The sequence below is a fragment of the Anas acuta genome, chromosome 9 (assembly GCF_963932015.1).
Source record: "Anas acuta chromosome 9, bAnaAcu1.1, whole genome shotgun sequence".
Classification (NCBI taxonomy): domain Eukaryota; kingdom Metazoa; phylum Chordata; class Aves; order Anseriformes; family Anatidae; genus Anas; species Anas acuta.
The window spans coordinates 4,130,357-4,153,788 of NC_088987.1; the positions used below are offsets into that span (position 1 = coordinate 4,130,357).

Here is a 23,432-nt window from a genome sequence, read left to right on the forward strand (position 1 = left end):
AGTCTATTATTTTATGAAGAAAGATTTTCTGGGGTTTAAGAAATAAAATGATTAGAAAACTATGTGCTCTGCAGGAGGTAATGAGATTAGCTCAACACAGGGTCCTGCAGAGTTAAAACTACTCCAGATGCAAGAAGAGCTTAGCCATTCAATGGAAATTTCAGGGTACAATTAATCTGCTCTAGGGTCAGATAAGGGCTATATGTTTTCTTTACCATGAAAAAGAAATCGGTAATACAATCTCAGGGAGATCGTGCCACTGCAAGCTTCAAAGCAATGAACAATATAAGAACAGTTTTCTTGTTATGACTGGTAAATGTTTACCTACTTTAGGAAAGGCCTTAGAAAATAAAAACCATACAGGGAACTGTGCTTATAAAGTATGCATAAAGTAGAAACTGCTGGATCTTGTTACAGGACTGAAAGGAAGACAAATTAATGCACTGTGAAACCGAGGTTGACCCCTACCCCGTGAGGACTTCAGAGTACCCATGCGGTTCTCTCTGTCACAAATCCTTCTAGGAGCTAATTTGGAGCAACCCGAGACCAAGCCCCTTCCGCTGGGGTGGAAGGAAATCTCCATCCCTTCAGCATCAGCTGGCTCGGGGCCCACCCGTGCACTCACAGCCCAGCGCTCGGTTAGTCATGGCCCTGCAGGGAGATGCAAACCGTGGTGCAATGGACCCTGACTTCTACCTAAGGTCATAAAGTGCTGAAGGTGTGTTTTCTCCCATCTTTTATTTGCTGCTGTGCACAGTTCCCTTTCCAGGTCAGTTGGTGTCCCTCCTCACCCTGGCGAAGGGAAGAGTTGCCTCCTGACAGCAGGGAAGGTCTGGAGGGATCCTGATGGCGAGAGGACGGGTTGTCTGTAGGGTGTTAGGCAGCTTTGGGGTTTAAGGAATTGCTCCCACAGCCCTGCCATCACTAACCCAGGGCAGTAGCGCTGGTATCCCTCCCGCACGATGTTAACTGCATTTATTTTTGCTGGTTCCCCTTTGAAGTGCCCAGATGCGATTGCAATGGGCGTCACGCACGCAGAACAAAGGAGGACCTGAGGAAAAAAAGGAGAAGCCAAGACGTGGCTCTCCCAGCAAGACCCAAACGCCTTGGCGTCCTGCAGCGGGGTGGTCAGCCGTCCCCCAAGAGCCCGTAACCTCCCCAAAACCACGACCGCACATAACTCCAGCTTCACCCCCGAGCACAACCCCCTCCTCATCTCCCCCAGCACCAGTGGGGGCGAGGGGGGAAAAGCCCCTTGGAGGGGGACAGGGGGGCAAAGCAGAGCGACCCCAAAGGTGAGGTGGGGCTGGGGGAGCGGGGCCGGGAGCCCCCAGCCCTGGGGGACCCGAGAGGGGCCCCGAGGCCCCCCCCAGCCGCCGAGGGGGCTCCGAGGCCCCCCGGCCCCCCACAGCCTCCGAGGGGGCCCCGCCAGGGGCGGGCTGGGGGCCGGGCCGGGGCCGCCCAGCCAGTGGCGTGCTCGGCAGCCGCTTTAAATGATTTGGAGGGCTGGGGGCGGCTGCTGAGGGTGCTGCCGAGCCGTGCTCTGCCTCCTTCCATCCTCCCCTTCCCTCCCTCCCTCAGCCATGGGAGCGGGGCCGGCCTCCCTCTGCCTCTCCCTCAGCCTCTGCTGGGCGCTGGCCCCCCGGGCGCGGGGAGCGGAGGAGCCGCGGCTGCAGCGGGGCATGTGAGTGGGGTCTGGGCTGTGGGGACGGGCTGTGGGGTCCTCGGTGGGGCTCCTTTGTCTCCGGTGGCGCCGTCCTGACGGTCCCCGTCCCCCCCCTCTCTGCTGCCAGCATCCCGGGGCTGGCCGCGGCTCGCAAAGTTTGCCCGGGGGTGCCCCGCATCGCCCCTAGGTGCGGGTTTTGGGGTCGGGGAGTTGTGTAAGGGGGTTATTGTGGGGTCTTCAGCCCCGGAGGGGAGGTGGGAGTGCTGCCTGGACTTTGATCTGGGCTCTGAAATGGGCTCCGGGGGGGTAATCAGCATCCCCGGGGCTGGTTCTGCCTTCCCGTGTTGGGGAGGCTGCTGGCGGAGCTGCTGCTCCGCGCCCCCGAGCTCTACCTGCGGGGAAAAACAGCAGAAACAGCGGGGAAACGAGGTGTGGGATCAGCCAGGAGCGATATAGGGCAGGGACCACGAGCAGACGGAGGTGAGCGCAGCAGAAAGCATCCGGCTGCGGCTGCCGGCACAAAGGAGCTGGACCCACACCGGTGCCTGGCGGGCGGGGAACTTTCTGGGGGTGTTCTCACAATAAACGTCTTTTGTTGCAAGTATAAGGTAACGTTTTTTATCAGCAGGGCTTTTTTCTGGTCAAATTCTGACCAGAAGTAGCTGAAAACGTGCACAAAAGCTTAGTCGAAGTTTTTTGCTCATTGCGACTGAACATGTAATTTCTGGAAACTGTTGCATGCTGTGCCTTGGGCGCTTCTTTCTCTGCAGAGCTCCTGGTTATTGTTAAGAAATAGCACACGAAACACCACCACCACCCAAAGAAGGCAATCTAACAACAGACTTCGGAGATATATGTGCACCTCAATTCCGAACCTCTTTGTTCATCCGTTTTTGGGGCTTAATTCAACTTCATCCTACTCTTCTAGAATTCACGTGCTTACCATTTGGTTCATGGTTAGTTATTTCTTCTGTCCCAAAAGCAAATCTGTCTCACCTTGGTTTCCTATGAAATACCATGCAAATCCTCAAAACCCACCTTAAATGCATTTCTAGTAAATATTACTCCATTTTGCTAGGTGGGTATTGCTCTAGCATCACGCTGCTTGCAGAAGTCAAGTTCACTTTCTGCTAAAGCATTTGTCTTTTAAAGTGTTTTGTCTTTCTTTCAGGCTTGCTTCTTTTGCCTTTTTATAAGCAATTCCTCTACTACGAGGAAGCATACCACTGACCTACATTAATCTGTTTGCGTTTAATGTATCAGTAATAACTGTGATCCAGCACTTCTGAAGCTGGAGGTGATGTTAGTTGTGAATTGCCTCCATGCAATTTTTGCTTGCTTTTACCTTGTTAAGGTGGGTGTCATGGAAAGAAAACCAGAAACATTCCCTTCTGGAAATGGCACCACTTGTGACTGGGGCACAATGGCAGCATTCACTGGGGGCAGCAGGGCTCTGTCAGCCAGCTGCAGGCTTGGGGGGGGATGATGACAGGGACAAAACCCACCCCCACCACTCCCAGTACCCATGGCAAGCCTTGGGTGCTTTTCCCACATGGAATATTCCTGAAACTACTATAATTTGCATTGATTTTGTTGAGCTAGGGCACGTACAACTGTTCTTCCCCTCTCCTTTTACCCTGTTCAGTGTCTTTGGTGCGAGCAGAAGCCCAAGAAGGCAACATCCCATAGGAGTAAGCCTCCAGCTTTGACTGGGACCCATAAATGTCCAGAAGGACACTTGTCTCTAATCACCTCTTCTACTAATTCAGTTTTGTTCTTTTGACATTGGTCATCTGCAGTCAATGGGGTAAGAACAACAAATGCATCCCATGGCACGCGTCACGCTGGGTGCTTTCTTCTTAAGCATTTTGCTGTTGTTTTGATTGAGGTCTTGTGTGGCTGAGGATATACAAGATATTCTTCATAATTGTTTTTGTTCTGCTGCTAACTCGAGTGTTTGCTCCCAGCTAAAAATGCAAAGGATCTGTGTGGATGTTGGTATTCTGCTTCAAAGCCCCCTGAGGAGATTTAATGTAGAACAGATTATAGGATGACTAGCTATTTCCATCAACCATGTTTCCAGACAATTAGCCCTTGATGATCTTGTATTAGAACTTTGGAGAACAGTGGAGCAACCAGAGCACAAATACAGTTTTCACTGAAAAGCTAGCTATTTAGGCCCTGAAATGAGGAATTAACCATTTCTCATCATAAAAAAGTTTATCTTCAGCAGCTCATTCTGCTGCAGTAAGCTCTATGGTTTAAAATTAGGGATATAATGACACCTTAAGTATGATGTGCAGCTGTCTAGCGTTGAGTTTGCTGCACAGAAAGCTGGGGGCTGCTGTGGGACAGGGCAGGAATGGGAACTAGGAGCAGAAGGCTTGAGTTGCTGTCAGAAGAGGAAAATCCTTCTCTAGAGAAGCTTTCATTACTTCTAGAATGCATGCCTGCTTGTAGGTAGCTGTACAGGACAGACCAAAAGGCAGGACTGTGCACTAAAAGTGATCTTTCTTAGTAGGGACTGGGACACGACTCAATGAATGGCTTTGTCAGTTCCCAAATAACACGAGTGGGGGCTGCTAGCAAAACTCATGAGGCATTGTCCCCTCCTGCATCAAGCCCAGGGACTTGCTCTGTGGCTTTGCAGCCCAAGATGACATCTGAGGGGGCTGATTTGGTCTTAGAGGCTCCACTCACAATCTCGTGTTAAAGCCATTTTGTTTATTTTTTGACTGCTCACTTATTGCGGCTGCATATTTTCACTCCATCCATAAGCAAGTAAACTTGGTTGCATCCCAAAGAACACCTGGATTTAGAGCCGGATTTCTGGCTTAGTAACAGCTGTCCAGCTTCTTCAATCCCATGGGGCACCGTAGGCTTCCAGGCTTACAAACATTCCTCCAGATAAATCCTATTCCCCAAAGAAAACTCTACAACTCAGGTTTGTGTCTACAGCTGCAACAATCAGGTAAACTTGGTCCTCTGATTGTAAAAGTGTTTGGGTTATAAAGGTACAGGACTGTTGCTGCACCATGCTTCACTGCTAACATGTAGTCGTGAACAGTATTTTAAAGTAAATAACAATACTTGGTTCTTTCAAGCAAGTAGGTATGATTTAAAGAAGGGAAGTCCACTTTTTTGGACTGGAATTTATTTCACAATAAACTACTGTCGAAAAAGCAATTCCACATGACGAGATGCTTCTGGATTTTGACTCTTTCTGCATTGAATTCTAACATTTAAAGTGGCATACAATTTACTTAGCTGTAACAAAGTCATAAAAAACTTTCTGTAAAGTATGTGGTGCTATATCTTAATCTCGGAGCCTGGATTTTTGTCATGATACTTCTCAAAGGATGTGAAAAGTAGGTTGTGTAATCGCTTCTTGGTGAGAAATTGTCCCCGTGTATTGGCAGTTTAACCAATGCACTGTATTTTCACCTCCAGTGATGCCAACTTGCAGGTGCGAGTAAAGTTTGTGTTCCTAGACTTAAATAAGGGCTTGGTGTATGTTTGGGTGTGGGAACTGAAATGAGTAATGTAGGATCTCCTGATTGTGTGAACGGAGCACTGTGTGTTCACAGACCTTGATGCACAAAAAAGATTGTGGGTTTTCTAGGGAAAATAAGGAGATGACTTGTCACTGCAGGGTATTTAAATTTCTAGCTCACATGTTAAGTCTTTCTTATCAACTCTCTTTAGACCTCTGCTGAAGTGATGGCGGCAACTTGCAGGCATTGCCAAATTCTAAATTGCGCTACTGACTTCTACTTAAGATTTTTTCAGTAGAAATTGCACGTACTTCTTGCCAGTCCTGCCTGCCCAGAATCCGTAAGGCTGCAATAAACACTCAGTTCTCATTAATACTCGATAGCTCCATCCCTGGAGATTTGGATAACACGATCCTAGTAAGCTGTAAGTTTAAATGCTTTGGGGTCAAAGTCATGGAAGGTTTTTTGTTTGTCTTGCTTTCTCACCGCTATCCTCAATCAGCATCCAGTAGCTGTTGTTGGGAAAGAAAATTAGTATTAAAGTCTGAGATATTTCTCGTCTCTGAATATGAACATCATGCTGAAGAAAAAATAAACATGCTGTCACTGGCTTCTGCACTACAGTATGTTGCCACCAGATAGAGCTCCTGCTGGTCAACCTAATAACACAGAATCGTGTCTCTCAAGAGTTTGCATTTAAAGCTTCTGTTTCAAAAGAGTTCCTAGAGGAAAATTAACTTAGTTTAGTCTTTTAACAGATGGTAAAGGGCTCTTTTTTTGGTGCCCCAGTATATTCGTTGGCAGGAGACTTAAAGATAGTGAATGAGTATCATCCTGCTGTAGTTCTTTCCCTGATTTATAACAAGTTTTTTATTCTTCTGGAGAGAAATGTGATCAAGACTTCCTCCTAAACTCTGAAATAGACATAAAGCAATGAAAAGACATGGTCATAAAACCTGATAGCCTGAAGTTGCTGTGTTTTTCAAAGGTGAAACTGATCTGATTAACTGTAAATTACTTTTGGCTTTATTAATGTCTGTTCTCGTAACAGATACATCACATAATGAACCTACAGGAGACTTAGAAGTTAGCCACCCATAATCACAACAGCTGATATATACTGTACAAGCCTTAAACCTGCAAGGTTAAGGCAGATAACCACTGCTCCCACTTTCAATGGGATTTAGGTGTAAGTTACTGTTTGAAAATGCACCCTGAGAGGAGAGACCTTGTCAGCTTCTCTTCAGGTTTAATTGTGCTGCGTTCTGACATGCTGAGCTAGTTCAGTTATTGATGCATATATTCATTACGTGAGTGTAAAACCTGGTCTTTGGACAACTCCTCAGCAGAACCTCCTTTGTTGGAAACGATGCTTTGGCTCTGGGAGTTAACAGACCATATTGCAAACTCCTGTTATTCACCAATTAAATACCTTCTCTCTTTGAACGCAGTTAATAGATTTCCTCCTTCTGAAATTCAAACCTGTTATTGCTTGCGTTCTCTCTAAAATCTATTGCTTTTAATTTATTTCTGAGGAGAAAGAAATTTCCTTTCATTATTGCTGAACCAAAGCATTTAAAAAGTGTGTATGGAACATATGTAGCCTGGATTCCATGCTGGTCTTGGTTTAAAACTAGTCATTAATTGTTCTGGCGGTGAACTGGAGATTTTAGCCTTTTGCTTGAAAAGGTGTGTGCTTCCAGATATATCGGTTACACGAGCTGAGCTGTACATTCAGCTGTATTTCTTTCAGTGCCTTTGACCTGTGGATGAATATTTGATCCCCATGTATGTGAAAGAGGAAAGTTATTGAAGTCAGAGTGCCAAAGCTCTCTTCTTGGATTCCTTAGCAGAAACACAATACCACCTTCAATTAGTAAGTCACAGCAGAGCACCATGCACATTTTTTGTTCAGCAGGCAATGCTATGTCTGTACCATGTTTTTACATACACTACTTAATTCAATATTGAAAATATATCACCATAGCTTTTATGGCTAGAATTCATAAAATACTTAGATCTACCAAAATTGCTTGATGTTTAAATAAATAAATAGGCATCTTGCATCCGTGGTCTCAACCTGAGGATTTCTAGGGGTGTAAATACTTGGAATGTTTTAACACTTCAAATCTTCCATGCCAATATTTTTTCTTGCATATATTGCATGTTACTTCAAAAGTCAGCTTTGAAGAAAAGAGGTTTTGGCTATAAGCTGTTAAAAATCTGACATCCACCAGAAGAGAGATGAGCAAGTCCTAGATAATGGTTGCCAAAGTGAAACAGAGGATTTCACTAGCTTCTCATTAGTTTCACTGTCAAGCAATGCAGTGCTCACTGTAAACAAAAATGATCTTTTTCTCCTTCTGACTCAAGTGGTATGATATTTTTCAGAGGTTTTCATTTTAATGTTTTAGCATCAGATCCTCCTGTGCTCTCTTGCCAAGAGAAATTCAAGTGTGTGTACCTGGCAGACTTACTGGGGTTACTGTTATTATTCGCTCTTCTGCAGTGGAATGATAATTGAGCCTGGGTACGTTTAACATGAAATTTCATCTAGAAATGATTACTGCTACTTTATGCCTTCCTTTTATAGCTTCCCATTTCTTTAACCTTCAGTTTTGTCTGGCTTCTGGACAATTAGTTGCTTTTGTCTAACAATGAGTCCATGCAAACTGCTTTGTAGCCTCCTTACACCTGAGATCCCATGTGTTTTTTTTTAATTGTGCTAGAGCTGGCTCCTTGGGCATTGGTCCTTAGGGTGTCTGTTAGGCAATCTGCATGCTAGAAGGGTTTTGTCAGTGCTCTGCAAGGCCTGGTGATCAGCAGTGGTGCCGGCTCTCCTGGGTGTTGTTCTTCCAAGTCACTTGTTTAAAACAACAGTGGTGTAGAAATAGGTGGAGGTACTCAGAAGGCATCTAACAATACAAAAGCCAACAATAAAGAACAAGTTGGATTTAAGAAGCGGCTAAGAACAGGTACTCTTGGCAATTATTTTGCTATTTTAGTAGTGATCTCTTTACAATAAGCCCTCTGCCAGAGCAGTCATATTGTGACATAACTTGGTACTCGGGATACAATAGACACAGGTAATGTGCACGACTTCCCTGAACGTGAATGGAGACGAATATCTGGAGGCTATCAGAGTTGTATGTTAAAGTAAGGAATCTACACTTGCCATCCCCTGTGGGTCTGTGCTTTACTTGATGCCTTACCTGGTCCTGCAGAAGCCAGCCGGTAGCAGAAAATGTGCAGAAATTGGATGTTGCTGGGGGTATGTGACTCTAAAATAAATAAAATAACTCCTTGATTTAAGATGATAAAAAAAAAAAAAAGACTTAGCAATCATAGTTAAATGATCTGGATGCGCGTGTTTATCTTCTACATTTCTTGCTAACAAAAATAGATTATTCTATCTTGGGGGGGAGGTTAGTTAAATAGAAGCTAAATGACAGGCACTGCAGTCTGATAGCAGTAGGAACTAAAAATCTTATTGTTGTTATAATAGCTGAGTGTGTAATTAATCATCTCATATTGATTTGCTTTGAATCTAGATGCAGTGCACAAAGGCTGAAAGAACCCTCGTGTTATTTAGCTGCTCTATCTAATCAGAGAGAGGATGTGAATAAGACGCAGCGTTGCATTAGTAACCTGTGGGGTTAGGAGAGTCTTCTGTGGTGCACCTCCATCCACGGATCCAGAGAACAGCAGTGATAATGAGACCTAATCTAAATGAGCTTGGTGCTCCCAATCTATATCCCAGAGGGCATATAAACATCACAAATATTGATACAGGATCAGTAGAGAGCAGGGATTGATTAGTGGTCAGGGGAGCAGGATGTTCTAATTGTCACTGGTAGTGCTGATTAATTTTATCTGAAAAATGTGGGGAAGTGGATCTTAAAATAGTTTAAGGGTAGAAAGGGGAGTGAGGTAGTTTAAAAAGGAAGAAAAGCCTTCTCTGTCACTCCAGACTTTGTGAAATATTGCTGCTATTAACCAGTATATATCTATATGCAAACTTTATATCTCTGTCTCTCTACAAATAAATATTTTTAACTTGCTCTTAAGACCTTTTGCTTCTGTGCCCCATTTTCCATTTTTTTTTTTTGTGTTCAGACAAAACTTGCTTTTCCTTTCTACATGCTGCTATCTATAGCAAACCTTTTATCAACCTCCCGTTTGCATACAACACCACGTTGCTGACTTGCTCCCCTAGAGCCCACCGTGTTTCTACATGGGTTCAACCTGCTCTTCTGGAGTTCTTTTCTGAAAGACACTCAAGGTGTTTGGGGTATTTGGAGGAGAAAGGAATGTACAACTCTGTTCTAATCAAGACTGGTGCATCTCTGGAGCAGGACCGCCAGTTGCCATCACTGCAGTGGAGAATTGGGCTTTAAGTACAGTCTGTTTCCTTAAGGAAAGTTCTTGCTTATCCTTTCAAACTAAATCTGGAAAAGCATGCAGGCTCACTTTTCTGCACTCTTATTAATGGCATGAAAGGAGGGAGCACTAACCAATTAGTGTTTTGAAAACCTGGAATTCTGGCAAGCTGCTTCTTATGGCAGCCTTCATCTATTGACTGTTCTGTGGAGGATCAATAGTGTTCAGACTGCAAATTCCTCAGCTGAGACAACACAGGCTACAACATCCTCCTTCTTAGGGAGATGTTAACAGCCCTCTGGTTCAGTGCAGTGGTGCCACTCACTTAGTCCCTGTGGAAAGACCTAAAATCATTCTTTGCTTCATATTCATTAATGTTTTGACTTAAAGGTTTCTTTCAACAGTGCAAACTTCAAGGATATCTTGATGTATGTTTGCTCTACTATTAATTCTATCTATTTTTAGTTTTTTAATTTTAAGTTGGGGAGAGGGAAGGTGGGTTGATAGAGAGTTACTTTCTTTGCCATTTAAAGATCCAGGTGTTAGGATCGTGCTAAGAAAAATGCCTGTCACACAGAGATAAGGTACCTTTTGAAATGGGGGAGCTGCTCCCTTGCTAGCTCGTGTGTGTTCAGTTGTCCTCCTGTCTCTTCACCTCCATTTCCCCTTTTGGACCACACGTACCAGGGTGTGTGCAGAAAGCTTCCTCCGCTCCTGTGAGCAGATGGCCTGTACTCGTGGCTGCCTTTTCCTTTGTTACATGAAAGCAGTGTTGTTCTTCAACTATTGCTACATAAAATTACTTATGGTTGGGTGATTTTGTGCAAAAGCTGTGCTAATATCCTTCTACTTTCAAAGTCATGGGCAAGAATAAAAAATAGTGTACATCTCTTGGGAAATTGTAGACCTGCTGCTTCTATCACCCATCCTCTGCCATGGGTTATGGGAAGGCTGCAGCTGCTTCTCTGGCTGGGGAGCTCGGCTGAGATGCTGCTGGTGGTGGCGGGATGCTACTGGTGGTGGTGACAGCTGCTCACCAGCCTTCTCAAAAGAAACTATTTGTCCATGTCTGTGTCACGAAATCCACGTATTCAGAAATCAAGAAAGCACTTATGACGCATGGACAAAGCAGGAGTATACATCCCCTTGTTCCCCAGTTGTGACATTAATTGTATTTAACCCTTTGGCCTTTGAATCTATAAGAGGATTTTTTGCCAGCTTCTCTTGAAAACCACAAGGCTATTCTGCATGGAAGCTGAGTCTGGTGTAGGTGTGCACTTTGGGGATATGGAGCTGTAGAGAAGATGCAGATGTTGTGAAATAAAATCAGGGTAAGACCAGAGACCACTGAGCTTGTGGGCTGCTTCCAGGAGTAGACCCCAAATGGCCAGTGAAGGCTATAAGAGAAGCGTGAGCATGCAGCAAAGCTTTGCCTGAAATAACTGCTTCAGCATCTAGGATGTGAGACTCGGGGACTTCCTGAGCCAGGTTTGCAGTCTCTCCACTTAAGGAGAGACTTAAGTCTCTCCATGGGTGCTTTTTTTGACTGCATTTTTACGTGAAGACGCATATACCCTTTCAAAATCTAAACATGGGAAAGAATTGTATCCCTCCTGGAAGTGCTTCTAATTTTTCCCTTTGAACTTCTGTTGTGCAGTGGTTCCCAGGTATCGCAGCCATATGATTAGCCGAGGCTGCCGTGCTTTGCATTGGTCTAATTCATTAGAATCTCAAGTCCTGAACTGGAAGTGTGTGGGGTGGCTTTGTTTAAAGGGCACTCTCCTAATGCAAATATTAAATGTGAGCTTTCTGACTTGCCCAAGTCAGACTGACAAGCTAATAACAGCCTTCGTGTTAGTCTTGGCTAACAGAGAGCATCAGTATAAAAAGGTTTTAAGGGACTGGTGTATCAATCAAAGCACAGAACACAATAGACATTTATGTGTTTGGCATATTTTAACACTTAAACTCCCATTAAGAAATATTTTCGGGATGCAGAGGGCACGGGAGTAGAAGTGGAGCTCTCTTCCTCCAGTTGTACCATTACATCCACAAGAAGCTTCACTTTAGTCTTAGATGGCATCTATTTAGTGGAGTGTCATAATACAGAACTGTGTTTCCCAGTGGTACTGTTGTTCAAGGAACTGGTTAAGCTATAGTTAACGTATCAAAGCGCAACGAGTTGGAGAGCTAAAAAATGGTGCTTTGAGTGTGGGGAGTTGGGAATTTCCCTAACTGTCGGAGAGGGCACGTGTTATCTGTTGGTTTTGCCAGCGAAGGATTACATGCTATGCGATTGCTGCAATTTAATTATAATGTAGCAGAGGTTTTGATATCTGCCTTTAAATTATCCCAAGGGCATCTTGGAGGAATGGCTTGCTTTGAATAAATCTTAATAAACATACGACTTTATGCTGCTGCCTCGCTTTATTCTGCGAGTGCCATTCAATCCTATTAAGTACATCACAGAAGTCAATCCTGGGAAGCTATTCCTGGGAACACAGCAATGGCACACGAGTAAGAGTTTTGTAGGATGGGCTCGGCGTGTCGTTACAATTGTCAGCTTCTCCTTTTATTTATGGGGGAGCGATGCAGATGAACGTACCGTTATCTGGAAAGTTTTAGGCAATTCTAATAAAAGGAGATATGCATGAATTATCAGTACATGATGTTCTATTCACTGGAGGGAGAGTCGTTCTAAAAAGCCTGCTAAGTGAGGCATGGTTGCTAAGTAAGGCGAGGGTTTTATTAGACCAACTGACGTAATGGAGAGGGAAAAAAAAAAGGCAGGCAAGATTTTGGGCATACAAAGAGCTCCTTTGGCTCTGAAACAAACAGCAGACTGCGCTAAGAATGGGTCGGGAGCAATCGCTTTGAGCTGAAGCTCAATATGTTGAACGATGGGGTGACTTGAGGGGGTAGCTGGCACACGTGGGGAGGGCTGTGGAGTGATGGAGATGATGTGGAAACACAGGAAGGGGGGCTTCTGGAGGAATTTGAGGCAAGCTGAAGCTGTGCTGCCACTGTCTCACTTTGTGGTGTTGGCAGCTGCAGTTAGGGGCAGCCCAAAGACCATGGAGCAGGGCAGCAAGCGGGCTGTGCAGCGGAGGGAGAAGAGTGTGGAGAAATGTGGAAGGGATATGAAGAGACAACACAAACCATCCCCTGAAAGCTCAGGAGGGCTGGGCAGTGGGGGAAACAGATGTGCCCTAACCCAGTGCCACTGACCCCATTACGTTCAGCTATCGGTATAGGCATGCATTTCAATTCCCAGAGCTGGCTCAAGTTCTGTAGGTCTCCTGTGAGGAACAGGGTTAGGAGGCACTTCTTGAGGGGTGAGGGAAGGCTCTCAGTGACAGCTGAACCTTCCTATATTTTGTTGGTTATCACTGTGAATCCCCTGGTGTCCTGGCTGACTGCTGTGCTTTCCAGGAAGACCCTTAGTGGTCAAAGCACATAATGTGTTGCAATACAGATGTTTGTCGCCCAGCAGGGCTAAAACTGACAGAGGGCAAGCATGATTGAATTATGGTGTCCACACTTCCAGTTCTCGTGTTACAGATGCTATCTGTGTGTCTTACATGTGTCACAATTTGGGTAGACTTCCTTGTAAAGAAGCAGGCAGGGGAGGCAGGAGAATGATGGAGATGAGATTATGAGTTGGCAACATTTTTTTTGTGTGTGTGTGTTTTTTGAAGGTGGAATAACTAAAACCTGTGCTGGCTAATGATTAAATGAGCCAGCACCTGCTTCCTCCTGTGGTTCTTCAGGTCCCCAAAATGCAGGGAAGTCACACTCCTCTTCTGGGGTTTGTTTGAGACTTCTGCTCTATTGGAGGCTGGTTTTGATCTAGGCATGCAGGTTTTTCCTAAGTATTTAATCAGTAAAAATGACCATGCTTATAGTATTTTCCTGTTCTGCAGAGGCTTAATTTAATGATGTTTGTAAGCTACCTGAAGACCTGCAGATGAAGGATGTACTTTTTCATTAGAAAGGCTGCCTTGCGTGGTACTCAGCCATAACAGGGAGATGTAAAGTACTTTGGGCCTCGCAGATAAAAACCGCCATAAATCTTGAATGAGATAGTAACAATATCCCGTGTAGCTAATAATAACTTTACCTGCCAGGCAGCTGTTGGGCTAGAACCATTATCTATTGTATTAACGTGGAAAGAAAAGTTGCTTTCTCTCACAACTTCACGTTCATGCTCCCTCATTTGACAAAGGAAGCGAACGTGTATTCCTCTTGGATGGTGCCTGGCCTGAGCAGGGGGCTCTCCAACTAACATTTCTGGAAGAACTCTGCTAGCTGGTTGACAGAGCTGCTAAAATGGTGAATTTACCAAATGGTAACTGGATTAAGTATACAAAGTTCATGTACATCCCCTTATTTTAATCCTAAAGTTTGAAGTTTGCAAAGCCTCAGCAGCTAAAGCAGGCTGCTTGGAAGGAATTCATTAAATTACTACATTAGCGTCTGTAAACCACTCCAAAAATCACTGAATTTTAATGTTGATATGCTAGTCTGTCTTAAAAGACAACAAAAAAGCAAGCTTTCTTGCTTCAGCTGGACCTGATACACACAGCACTTCCTTATTTACATCAGCAATGAAATCAGAGCAAGGCTGACACTGTCTCTACAAAAACATCAACATGTAACACTTAACTCTTTGTTTTTGACCCTCAATACCTTGTGGGATGTTGCTGCTTTTTAACCAGGGCTAGCTAGTAGGATGAAGATTACATCTCATCCTCCAAAGCAGCGCTTTTATTTTGCTCTTGTTATTCTTGAATAATCAGCCGAGAACAGCTACGCTTCCTCTTAAAATTTCATCTGCTTCCCTGAGGGGGCTGCTCGCAAAGGGGGGCTCTTACAAACCGCCCCTCTTCCTCAGCAATTTAGCTAAATCTCATCTGCTCTGGAATCAATGGCAAAGCCTCCATGGACTTGTACACAACCTGTATTTCACTGTATGCTTTATTCAGTTTACATGCTATTTTTTAAGGTAGGATCTGCTTTCGTTATTTATATTTAGAGCCTGGCTGTTTGGTGGCTCGAACGACGAAGGTCAGTACCTGGAGCTGCCAGGCCTGAGATTTCCACCCTGCTCCATCAGCCCAATGGTAGCTGGGCAGTGAGGTCCTCAGCAAACTCAGCACAGGCACAACCTTTCAGGCTCCCTCACATTAGCCATCCGCTTTTCTGCTTGTGAAGCACCATCCTTTGTCAGCAGTGCCTCATCTGAAAGGCTTTTGTCATCTAGAGACAGCAAATAGTGTCTGAGTCTTCAGTCAAATCCTGCTCAGGTGCTTCACCTCTCATTTTCTGGGAACAAGGTACGGTCGTGTTTTGCTGGCCTAGCTGTTCAGCTCATGTCAAAATTGCTACCAGGAACATGGTCACGCTCATGGCTTGTGCAACCAATACACTAACGAAATCTTGGCTCCACGAAAGCCTGGGGAGCACTTACTTGCCTGTCTGAGCTCAGTCGGTCGTGGTTTGTCAGGTGTTTCTGGATAGTGTGCTCTTCCAAGAGAGCATTTGTGATCAGTTCAAGGAGAAATCAGTCACAGAAGTACAGTGTTTTTAAATAGCAATGTAAAATCTGTTTCAATCTCTTAATAACCATTGCATATGGAAAAATATACTTCGTTATGCTTAGACTTTCAAATATGGTGTTAAAAATTATATATCTTTCTTTTCTTTCCCTGAAGGCCAAATGTCTGTCCAGTGTTTGAGTTGGCACTAGTAGGACACCAGCAGCCATGCGTTCAAGCCTTCAGTCGGATGGTCAAGATGTGGAAACAAGGTTGCACGGGGAGGAGGTGGTGCATGGGCTATGAGAGAAGGTAATTATTTATTGTTATAAATTAACTCTTACTGAAAGAGTGCAAATTTTTTAATATTTTTTTGTGAGTAAAAGTTGCATATATTTCAGAAGATGAAACAGCGTACAACTTAATTATTGGGTATATCATATCCTGTTGAGACATAACCATATTTACTATGTATTTAATATTTTAAATTTCTGAGTATGGTTTGTTACTGATGAGATGCAAATAACCTAAATTAGAGCTGTGACTGTTCTCCTGAACTAATTCTCTTCAAAGGTCTGGTTACTACACAGTGTACAAGCAGGTGTACAGAATGGAGCATCAGACTGTCTATAAGTGCTGTCCTGGATGGGTCCAACACAACAATGAACCTGGCTGTTTGCACTGTAAGTGGATGGCAAAACTGTGACAGAACAATGACTGAAGAGATCATATCCTTGGACCTTATTTTCTTACTAAATCTTCCTTCTAGAAAGATTTTTTTCTTGCTATTTATAACTAGAAATTTAATCTATAAAGATGCAGTCTATTTATGGAAAAGGAAATTTCTTTTAAAAAATACAAAAGCTGTTGTATGCAAAAATCCCAAGGAACTTGAATTTTGAGCTAATCAGAAATTCAGTTTCTACCGCTTATAGTTGCTGCAGCTTTTTTGTGCCAGTGTGGCTTTGACAGGCCAACCAGATTTATTGCTGTTACCCAAATTATGCAAACAAATCTGCTGTAAGGCACTTGTTTCTTGGACATAGCACTCCTTGTAGAGTCTGACTGGTTTGGCTTTTTTTACTGCTGCTGTTGCCATTGAAGTAAATTGACTTTCTACCCTGCAGTTCTCCATCTGATGAGAACCTGTTCCTATTTGTAATTTTTAATCATGATTGGATGTTTTCCTAAAACATGGAATTAAATTTAAATGATGGGGAGCACTTTAACCACTGTTAACAAGACATGAATAGAAGATAACAATCTACTCGCTGTTCAGTTTTGCTACTGTTTTGTTGGTAATTATATTTTCTGTAGGAAAGCAAGCATCTGTTCCTATGTATTTTTTTAATCGTTGTACCAACTTGAGACCACATTCAGAGAGCTTGCTTTTATGATTCTCTTTACACAAAAAAAAAAAAAAAGAAAAAAGAGAAAAAAAGAAAAGAAAGAAAAAAGCCTGAAAGGTATTTCTGGTAGTTTCAGTGTGAATCTACATATTTAGTGTGCACCTGTTCCATTGTAAGAAGTCAAAGATATGTTTGCAATCTGTATTTTAGTCTCTGGCATAAAGGAATGTAACACTTGAACACCAGTAGTAATGCAGAATTATCATCTTCCTGAACGAGCAGTGAAGACTTATATTGAATTCTTTGAGGCACTGAACGAGCTGGATTATTCTCTTATATTTGATACTCTATGCTAATTTGGCTCAAGTATGTGGAATTTAACCTATTGCAAGTAAATCTGTGTTGGAAGAAGGAAAGAGAATTATTGTAATTCCCTTGGACGTACAAAACATCTTTTAATACAGCAATGTTTCCTAATCATTGCTGCATTATTCTCCAGCAGTTCATCTCTTCTGTCATTCCGCATTCAGGAAGTACTTTCAGTCCTAGGAAACTGTTTTCTGATTTTGAAGCATCTTCAGGCTAAACTGCATCATCCTGGTCTTATTTTTATTAAAATTAAACTTCATCATATTAACATAGTAGCTGTAGTCATGATAAAGTTCTGTCGCAGTTTAACTTTTCAATTTAAATTAAAGGATGAATTCCATTTATTTGGAAGTGGCTGTTACAGCAGGCTATGATAGAAAGAGGCAGTTCTGGAGAATCCTTGGCACAAAATAAACAAAACCCTGTTTCATTCTGTTTGTGTGTACTAGTGCTGTGCACTGCTGGCACCTGCTTCAATGGAGGGAAGTGTTCTGAAGCAGGATCTCACATGTGCCAGTGTCCTGCAGGATTTCAGGGTCCTCGCTGCCAGTATGGTGAGTCAAATGTAAATTGTCTTAAAAGTATCTGTGGTGAACTGCGTTGATTTCATAATGTTTCAGTAAAATGCATATATAACAAGGTATTTGTTCTTAAAATTAGTTACCTCTTCAGTATCATGTATTAAGTTAAACTGACTATTTGGCCACTATTTTTCAGGATTAGCCTCTTAGTATTGAAATTTAACAAAGCAAGTTGAAAAATGAATTTGGTTGATAGCAGATGAGTTTCTATAAAGGATAACGCCATTGAACATTAGTGGTAGTGTCCTATGAAATATCATTTACACTGCTTGCTTCTGAATGTGCACATTCTTGTGGCACTCTTGCCAAATTTCTCAGTGGTTCTTTAAGTGTGGCAAGGGTGAATTGAATCAAAACAGGTTGAGCACAGGTAAAGTACATGGCAAATGAGCCAAATGTATTTATTAATGGGCTTTCTTTGGTGCATCTGAAAACAAGAAAGTTGGTTTTACAGATCACTACTGAATATTTTCTAGTCTCAGAACAGTAACTTATATGCTACTCTTTCACTATACATGCATTTTAGCAGATTAGGTACTAAAGTCTGTGCAACTTAGGCTATTGCTTGCTCTTCATGGGAATCCTTTCCTCTCTTGTTGGTTCTCGATCTGACAAACTTGCAAAGGGTTTTCTTGAAACTCATGTGAATTAAGAATCTCAAGTTGTATAAAGCTCTCTAAAGTTATGGATATGCATCCTTCTGGCTTCTGAAAAGGGGTGGAAAAGTCATCCCTTCACAGTAGACTGATGGAGACAAAGGATTTATTTCATATTAAACAAATGGTATTTTTTTCTCAACGGAAGCACATAGTTTGGTTTAGAAAGGCAAGTTTTTGAATATTTATTTCTTATAATTCTAATATGTTCATATCCACGCTTGGCCTGTGTCTTGTGAAGTATAAGCGAGAAGGGACGTGATGACTTTATTTACAACAGCAATTCCTTTTGAGATCTGAGAAGCTAAGCTCTGTGCTCGATACATGGTGTGTATTATACTTGCTTCAAAATCTCTGTCATTCTGATCTCTGGGCTTCACCAAGTCTTATGTGCGGGACTGGGTCTTGCATGACCATGCCAAAACAACTCTGTATGGGTAGCAGCCTCCCCAAGTGAAGGTGGTAAAGCAGCTGGAGTTGCAGCCGGAACAGTAAGTAGGAAATGCAAAAAGTCAGCAAACATTGCATCAGGTTTGTTTCATTGGAGCCTGGTCATAGGCAACACTTTTCATTTGTAAGCAAGCATTTAAATAAAATGCAGAGCACTTCACAATGAAAATTCCATAATGAAAATTCTGCTGACATCAGGCTACGGCATGCCAACATCTGCCTTCAAACAGTGTTAGTTCAGTTAAGTGAATCCTAAGGGTAACGCTGCAATTGTTGTTTCTATGGGCAGTGCAGAAATACACGGGTTTGTGTGTAACTTGGTATGAACCGGCGCGACACCAGTGAAGATTGCTTTGTTACTGACTTACAGTAGAGCTGCTGCTTCAAGGTAAGCAGGATTAGGATCTCTAAGGAGCCCATACAAGAAGCTTTTACCAAATGCAATATGTCTCAGCAAGTTCTAAACTGTCTTCACTAGTTTTTAGTCTTCCTTCTGTTGCCTGGAAATACCTACAACACTGAAGCATTTCCAACAGGCAGATTACGTGGGTGCTGCATGGGGATAGCAGAGGTCAGATTTTCAAACTGAAATGAGATTGTTTTTGCAGTGTCCGCAGCCACCAACCTGTGAAATAAAGACTGCACAAAGTGACGTATCCTGCCGTTCTTGCTCTTTGCAATTGGGTGGAACTTTATCTTGGTGGTTTGTCTGCTTTCTATTGATTCCTAAGGCTTGAATGGAATTTCTGTAGTCATCATTTTCAGGTTTATACAGTAGCTGCTATCGCAGCCTGGCAGGAGTGAGTTTATAAATTAAATTCTGAAGGGAAATACTCCTTTCTGAAAGAACGTTATGGCCATTTCACCCGCCTAACAAAAGCATGGTAATTTAGAGAGTAAGGCCTCTTAACCATCTCCAGTCAGGTGTTTGTGAGGCTTGTAACACCATATTTGTTGCAAACAAAACTAAAGAAAATGCACTGTGGAGCTAGCAACCTTAGCATCTGATTTTTTTTTTTTTTTTTCCTTTTTATTTGGCTGATATTGGAACTGCCATTTTTAAGTAGTTTGAGTTTAACGTGACTGCATTACTAAACTGTAATATGCTGTGTTTTTAAATAAGCATTAAATCTAGCCTATTCCTCCTCCCCTACTTGCATGTGAAAGTTTACTAAAAAATGTTTTTCCTTCCTGCACTTAATGCAAAAGACAAGGAGACCTCTCATACCAGCACCTTTTGCTTTGAGGATTCAGTGGAGCAGATGAGTGCCAGGCAGACCACGGTTTGTTTTTGGAATATGTGCTAGAAAGTGCAAATAGAAAGGGCTATTCTACAATATGTGAAGCTGTCAAAGGGGACGCTTTGGCACAGAGATGCAATTTCTTGTAACCTTAAGCTGAGTTCCTGACTGCCTCTGGCAGGAGAGTTCAGGTAGCCCTCAGAGGCTTTACAGGGAAAGGGGACTATGTGGTTATGTGGCCACAAAGAATCTTTCAAAAAGCTGGTTGTTTGGCATCTTTGGCCTTAACTTTGGTATCTGCCACCTCTGGTATTGTGGCCTCTCCCTGGTCCCCTAATACAGGGGGAACCACTGGCACTTCACATTTCATAACCAGTTGCAGCAATCTTGCGCAAGTGAGTGCACGTACCCTATCATATGTGCCCCCTCCCAACCTCTCTGCTCATCTTTTCTGCTCCTGCTATTCCGTGTTGACAGCTAATCCTGCGGTTATGTATGTGCAGTGGCTCTCATTTCTCTGCTAGGTACTGTGATCCACAGACAACAGAAAAAAATACTGCAAAAAAGGGGGTAGGTTAAAATTAGGTTCTCTTAAACAAAACACACAAGGAAAAAAAAAAAACATCCAAAAAAATGGAAATATCCCTGGTCTTCTAACCTGTTTTCCCCTGTTGCCGTTATTTGCCACTAAGCTTGTTAGTAAGTAGGTCAACCTCCTGGAAATCAGGTTGGTACATGCTCTGCACTGCTCTGTCCCACAGAAAGTTTGGGACCCATTGTTGCGAAAGATTTAGGACATCCTTGTGCACCACAGCAATCTGCAGCAGGGGTGATTATTCACAATTGGCATGATCAAATCTAGTGACTTCTTAAAGGTACTGTGGTGTTTTAGTGGCCTGTAACACAACATTATTTCTGATTAGATGCTGAAATGTTTATGATTCCTGTAACAAACTTTAGGTAATTGTGACTAGAGATAAAGTAATGCATCTCTTGTATATTTCACTCCATAGTTTTATTATTTTACCCACACTAGCAGCAATAAAAAACTTAGAAGAAAGATTTATGAGTGAAATGGCTGAGCTCTTCATATAGCCGTTACAAGGACTCAGTAACAGATTGAGCTGTCTCTTTCATTGTCTGTTGCAATTTGTCTTGCAATAATAGACTTATATCAATTACAGTATAAACTTGCAAGCTGTATTTATTTATTTATTTTAACTTGCTCAGAAGTTGAGGTTCCTATTTGTCTTGAACCCAGCAAAAGGGAGGAAAGACTTAAAATAAACAGAAATAGTAAAACCCAGTGCCAAGAGTTAAATTGGCTGCGGTTCTGGTTTCAGTTATTCACTGGTTGTCCTGGTAATCTTGTTCAAGGCCTGCTAGCCACCTGAGCTGGATGTGGAAGTGAATTAACTTGATTTAGCTTGTTTAATTCAGCCCTGGAAGTTGTACTTGGCCATGCAGCTAGTGAAAGCATTCCAAATAGTACAAACAGAGCTGACTATTTACTCCTTGTGTAAATAAAACCGCCCAATGCAAAAAAAGTTAGTTTTGTCTTAGCCATTTTGCCATCAGACCTCAATTTACTGCTGGTCTTATGAAGTGCCTCCTACTCCGACATTAATACTTGAAGAGAACCGGGCAGCCTTTATCTGTTTGAACAAAACAAAGGCCCAGCATTACAAAGGCTTAGCAAAAAGCTATTACAATCAGACATGGGTGACTGGAACTGAGCATCTATGAGAAAATGGGTGTTTTCAGAAGATATTTAGAAGTAGGCATGGAATGACTATTGGAATATCCCAACGTCCTATAGAATCTAAGTGTACAGCTGCTCTGGTTTACACTGAAATGTTTGCCATAATTCAGGTCAAACTTTAAATCCTTTTACACTGGCTCATGTAGACTACAAAGGTTACATGCTTAGGAAGCATTTGCTATGGCTACATCTCGAGAGGCAGTGTGGTCAACTGGATTCAGTGCTTGCTTGATATTTGAGATAAGAGCTTTGTTTTTCACCTGCCACTGACCTTGGATTTGAGTTCAATAACTTTTAGCAAATTACACCACTATGCCTCAATTTCTTTCTATATGAAATGCCGATAATGATAGTTCATTCCTTTAAGTGCTTTGAGACCTAAGTAATTAAGCATGAGATAATAACACTGGAATGTGTATGTAAAGGCAAAATGCCCACTGCATGGGTAGCTAAAATGAAATGCTTATGAGATAGATATTCATCAGTTCATTGACTAGCTGTCAATCTCTGCCTTAACTCTGGTCACACACTATTAGGATATTGAACTGTATAAAGATTCTAGGGAATAAAAGGCCGCACCTCCTAGTCTAGGGGGTGAGAGTTCATGCTACAGAACTACTTAGAGCAAAGGAGTTTTTTAAAAGCAATGACTGAAATGGTACGGTCTGGTTCTTTGTGCAACTGTCCTTCACTGTGAAGGTTTCCTTCCATTTTCCTCTAGTAAGTATTTCTTCGTGCAAAGAGTTATTTCTCAACTTGTAATGAATCTCCTGTCTGTATAATTCAGGTCTCTTGAAGACCTGGATTTGAGACCGAAGACCCAGATTAGCCTTTTAGGACAGTATATATCCATAAAATGATGCAACAAAATTTCCTTCTGTGTAGGTCCCTTAAAATGGCAAAAGGCAAGCCTAAAAGTCCCATGGATTTGTCTAGTTCCACTAGGAAACAAAGTGCATGAAGTCTGAAGACATCTCTATGAATAACAATGTTTGTGTATTTGAGGTTAGGTTAACCCTTAACATGCTTATGCAGTGCTCTTTATCCCAAGACCCTTGTTGTTGCCAAGGGTTTTGGTATTTTGTGTTCATATTTTAGCTTAGTTTTGTGCAGCTTCACCAAATATGAATATTTTAGCACGAAAATGTGTAAATGAGAAGAAAATACATGATGATTCCCAATTCTCTCAGAGTGGAGGAGGATGACACAGTGACTCCCCCAGTTTGCACATAATCTCTTTAAGGTTGTCACTCTCTGTCCTACCATAGTCGTCCTCCTGCTCCACATTACTCAGTCCCACTGGTGCAATGCCAGCAAGGGAAGCAGAGATGGCTGAGGCCACTTAGGACAGAAAGACAGCTTCTTGCAGAAAGAAGCCTGGCAATTGTCTTCCCCTCCTAGTGGGACAGGCTCCTCTGTCCTACTTCTGCTCTGAGAGGTGGAAAACTTCTTAAGAAAAATTATATGTCAGCCCTCTGTTCTTCCTTTGGCTACCATTCTCTTCTGTTGTCATGATTAAGTAGTGCTGGCTGACAGCAAATACGAAGGTGTGGATGCTTTTGGCTCTTTATATAGCAGTAAAAGAGCACCAGCGTTGTGTGAGCTCTTGACAGGCAGCTTGAGAGCATCCTGTTGGCTTGGCGTGTGCTGAAGTGCTTCAGAGCCGTGCAATCACTTGTGCCTGCATTAGGGCCTGTGGTGACGGGCATCTTTTTAGCGCTTGTCAAAGTAATAACAGTGCTGCTGCTGAGCATCCCAAACCCCCAAAGTAGCGAGAAGTTTAAAAATGAGTGTATTTTAAACCACAAACACAGCCAGCAAGGTGTGTTGACACATTTCATCTCCTCAGGAGTTCAGAGTAGACCTCGGTGCTCCCTTTCTGCTTGAAGGAGAGACAGGAGATGGGCAGCACCAGGCAGGTCCACCTGGTGGTGCCTTCACGTGGGG

General features: G+C 42.8%; 1 protein-coding gene across 2 annotated transcripts in view; it reads left to right on the plus strand.

Annotated features, from left to right (window-relative positions):
- Positions 1 to 1,494: 1,494 nt before the first annotated feature.
- LOC137861057 (multiple epidermal growth factor-like domains protein 6) overlaps positions 1,495 to 23,432 on the plus strand; it is a 191,551-nt gene continuing 169,613 nt past the window's right edge. For both annotated transcript variants that reach the window (XM_068692071.1, XM_068692074.1), the window contains exons 1-4: positions 1,495 to 1,684; positions 15,255 to 15,389; positions 15,651 to 15,760; positions 17,245 to 17,349. In XM_068692071.1, the coding sequence (XP_068548172.1) occupies positions 1,584 to 1,684; positions 15,255 to 15,389; positions 15,651 to 15,760; positions 17,245 to 17,349 (451 nt within the window). In that variant the 5' untranslated portion in view covers positions 1,495 to 1,583. The remainder of the gene's footprint in view (positions 1,685 to 15,254; positions 15,390 to 15,650; positions 15,761 to 17,244; positions 17,350 to 23,432) is intronic.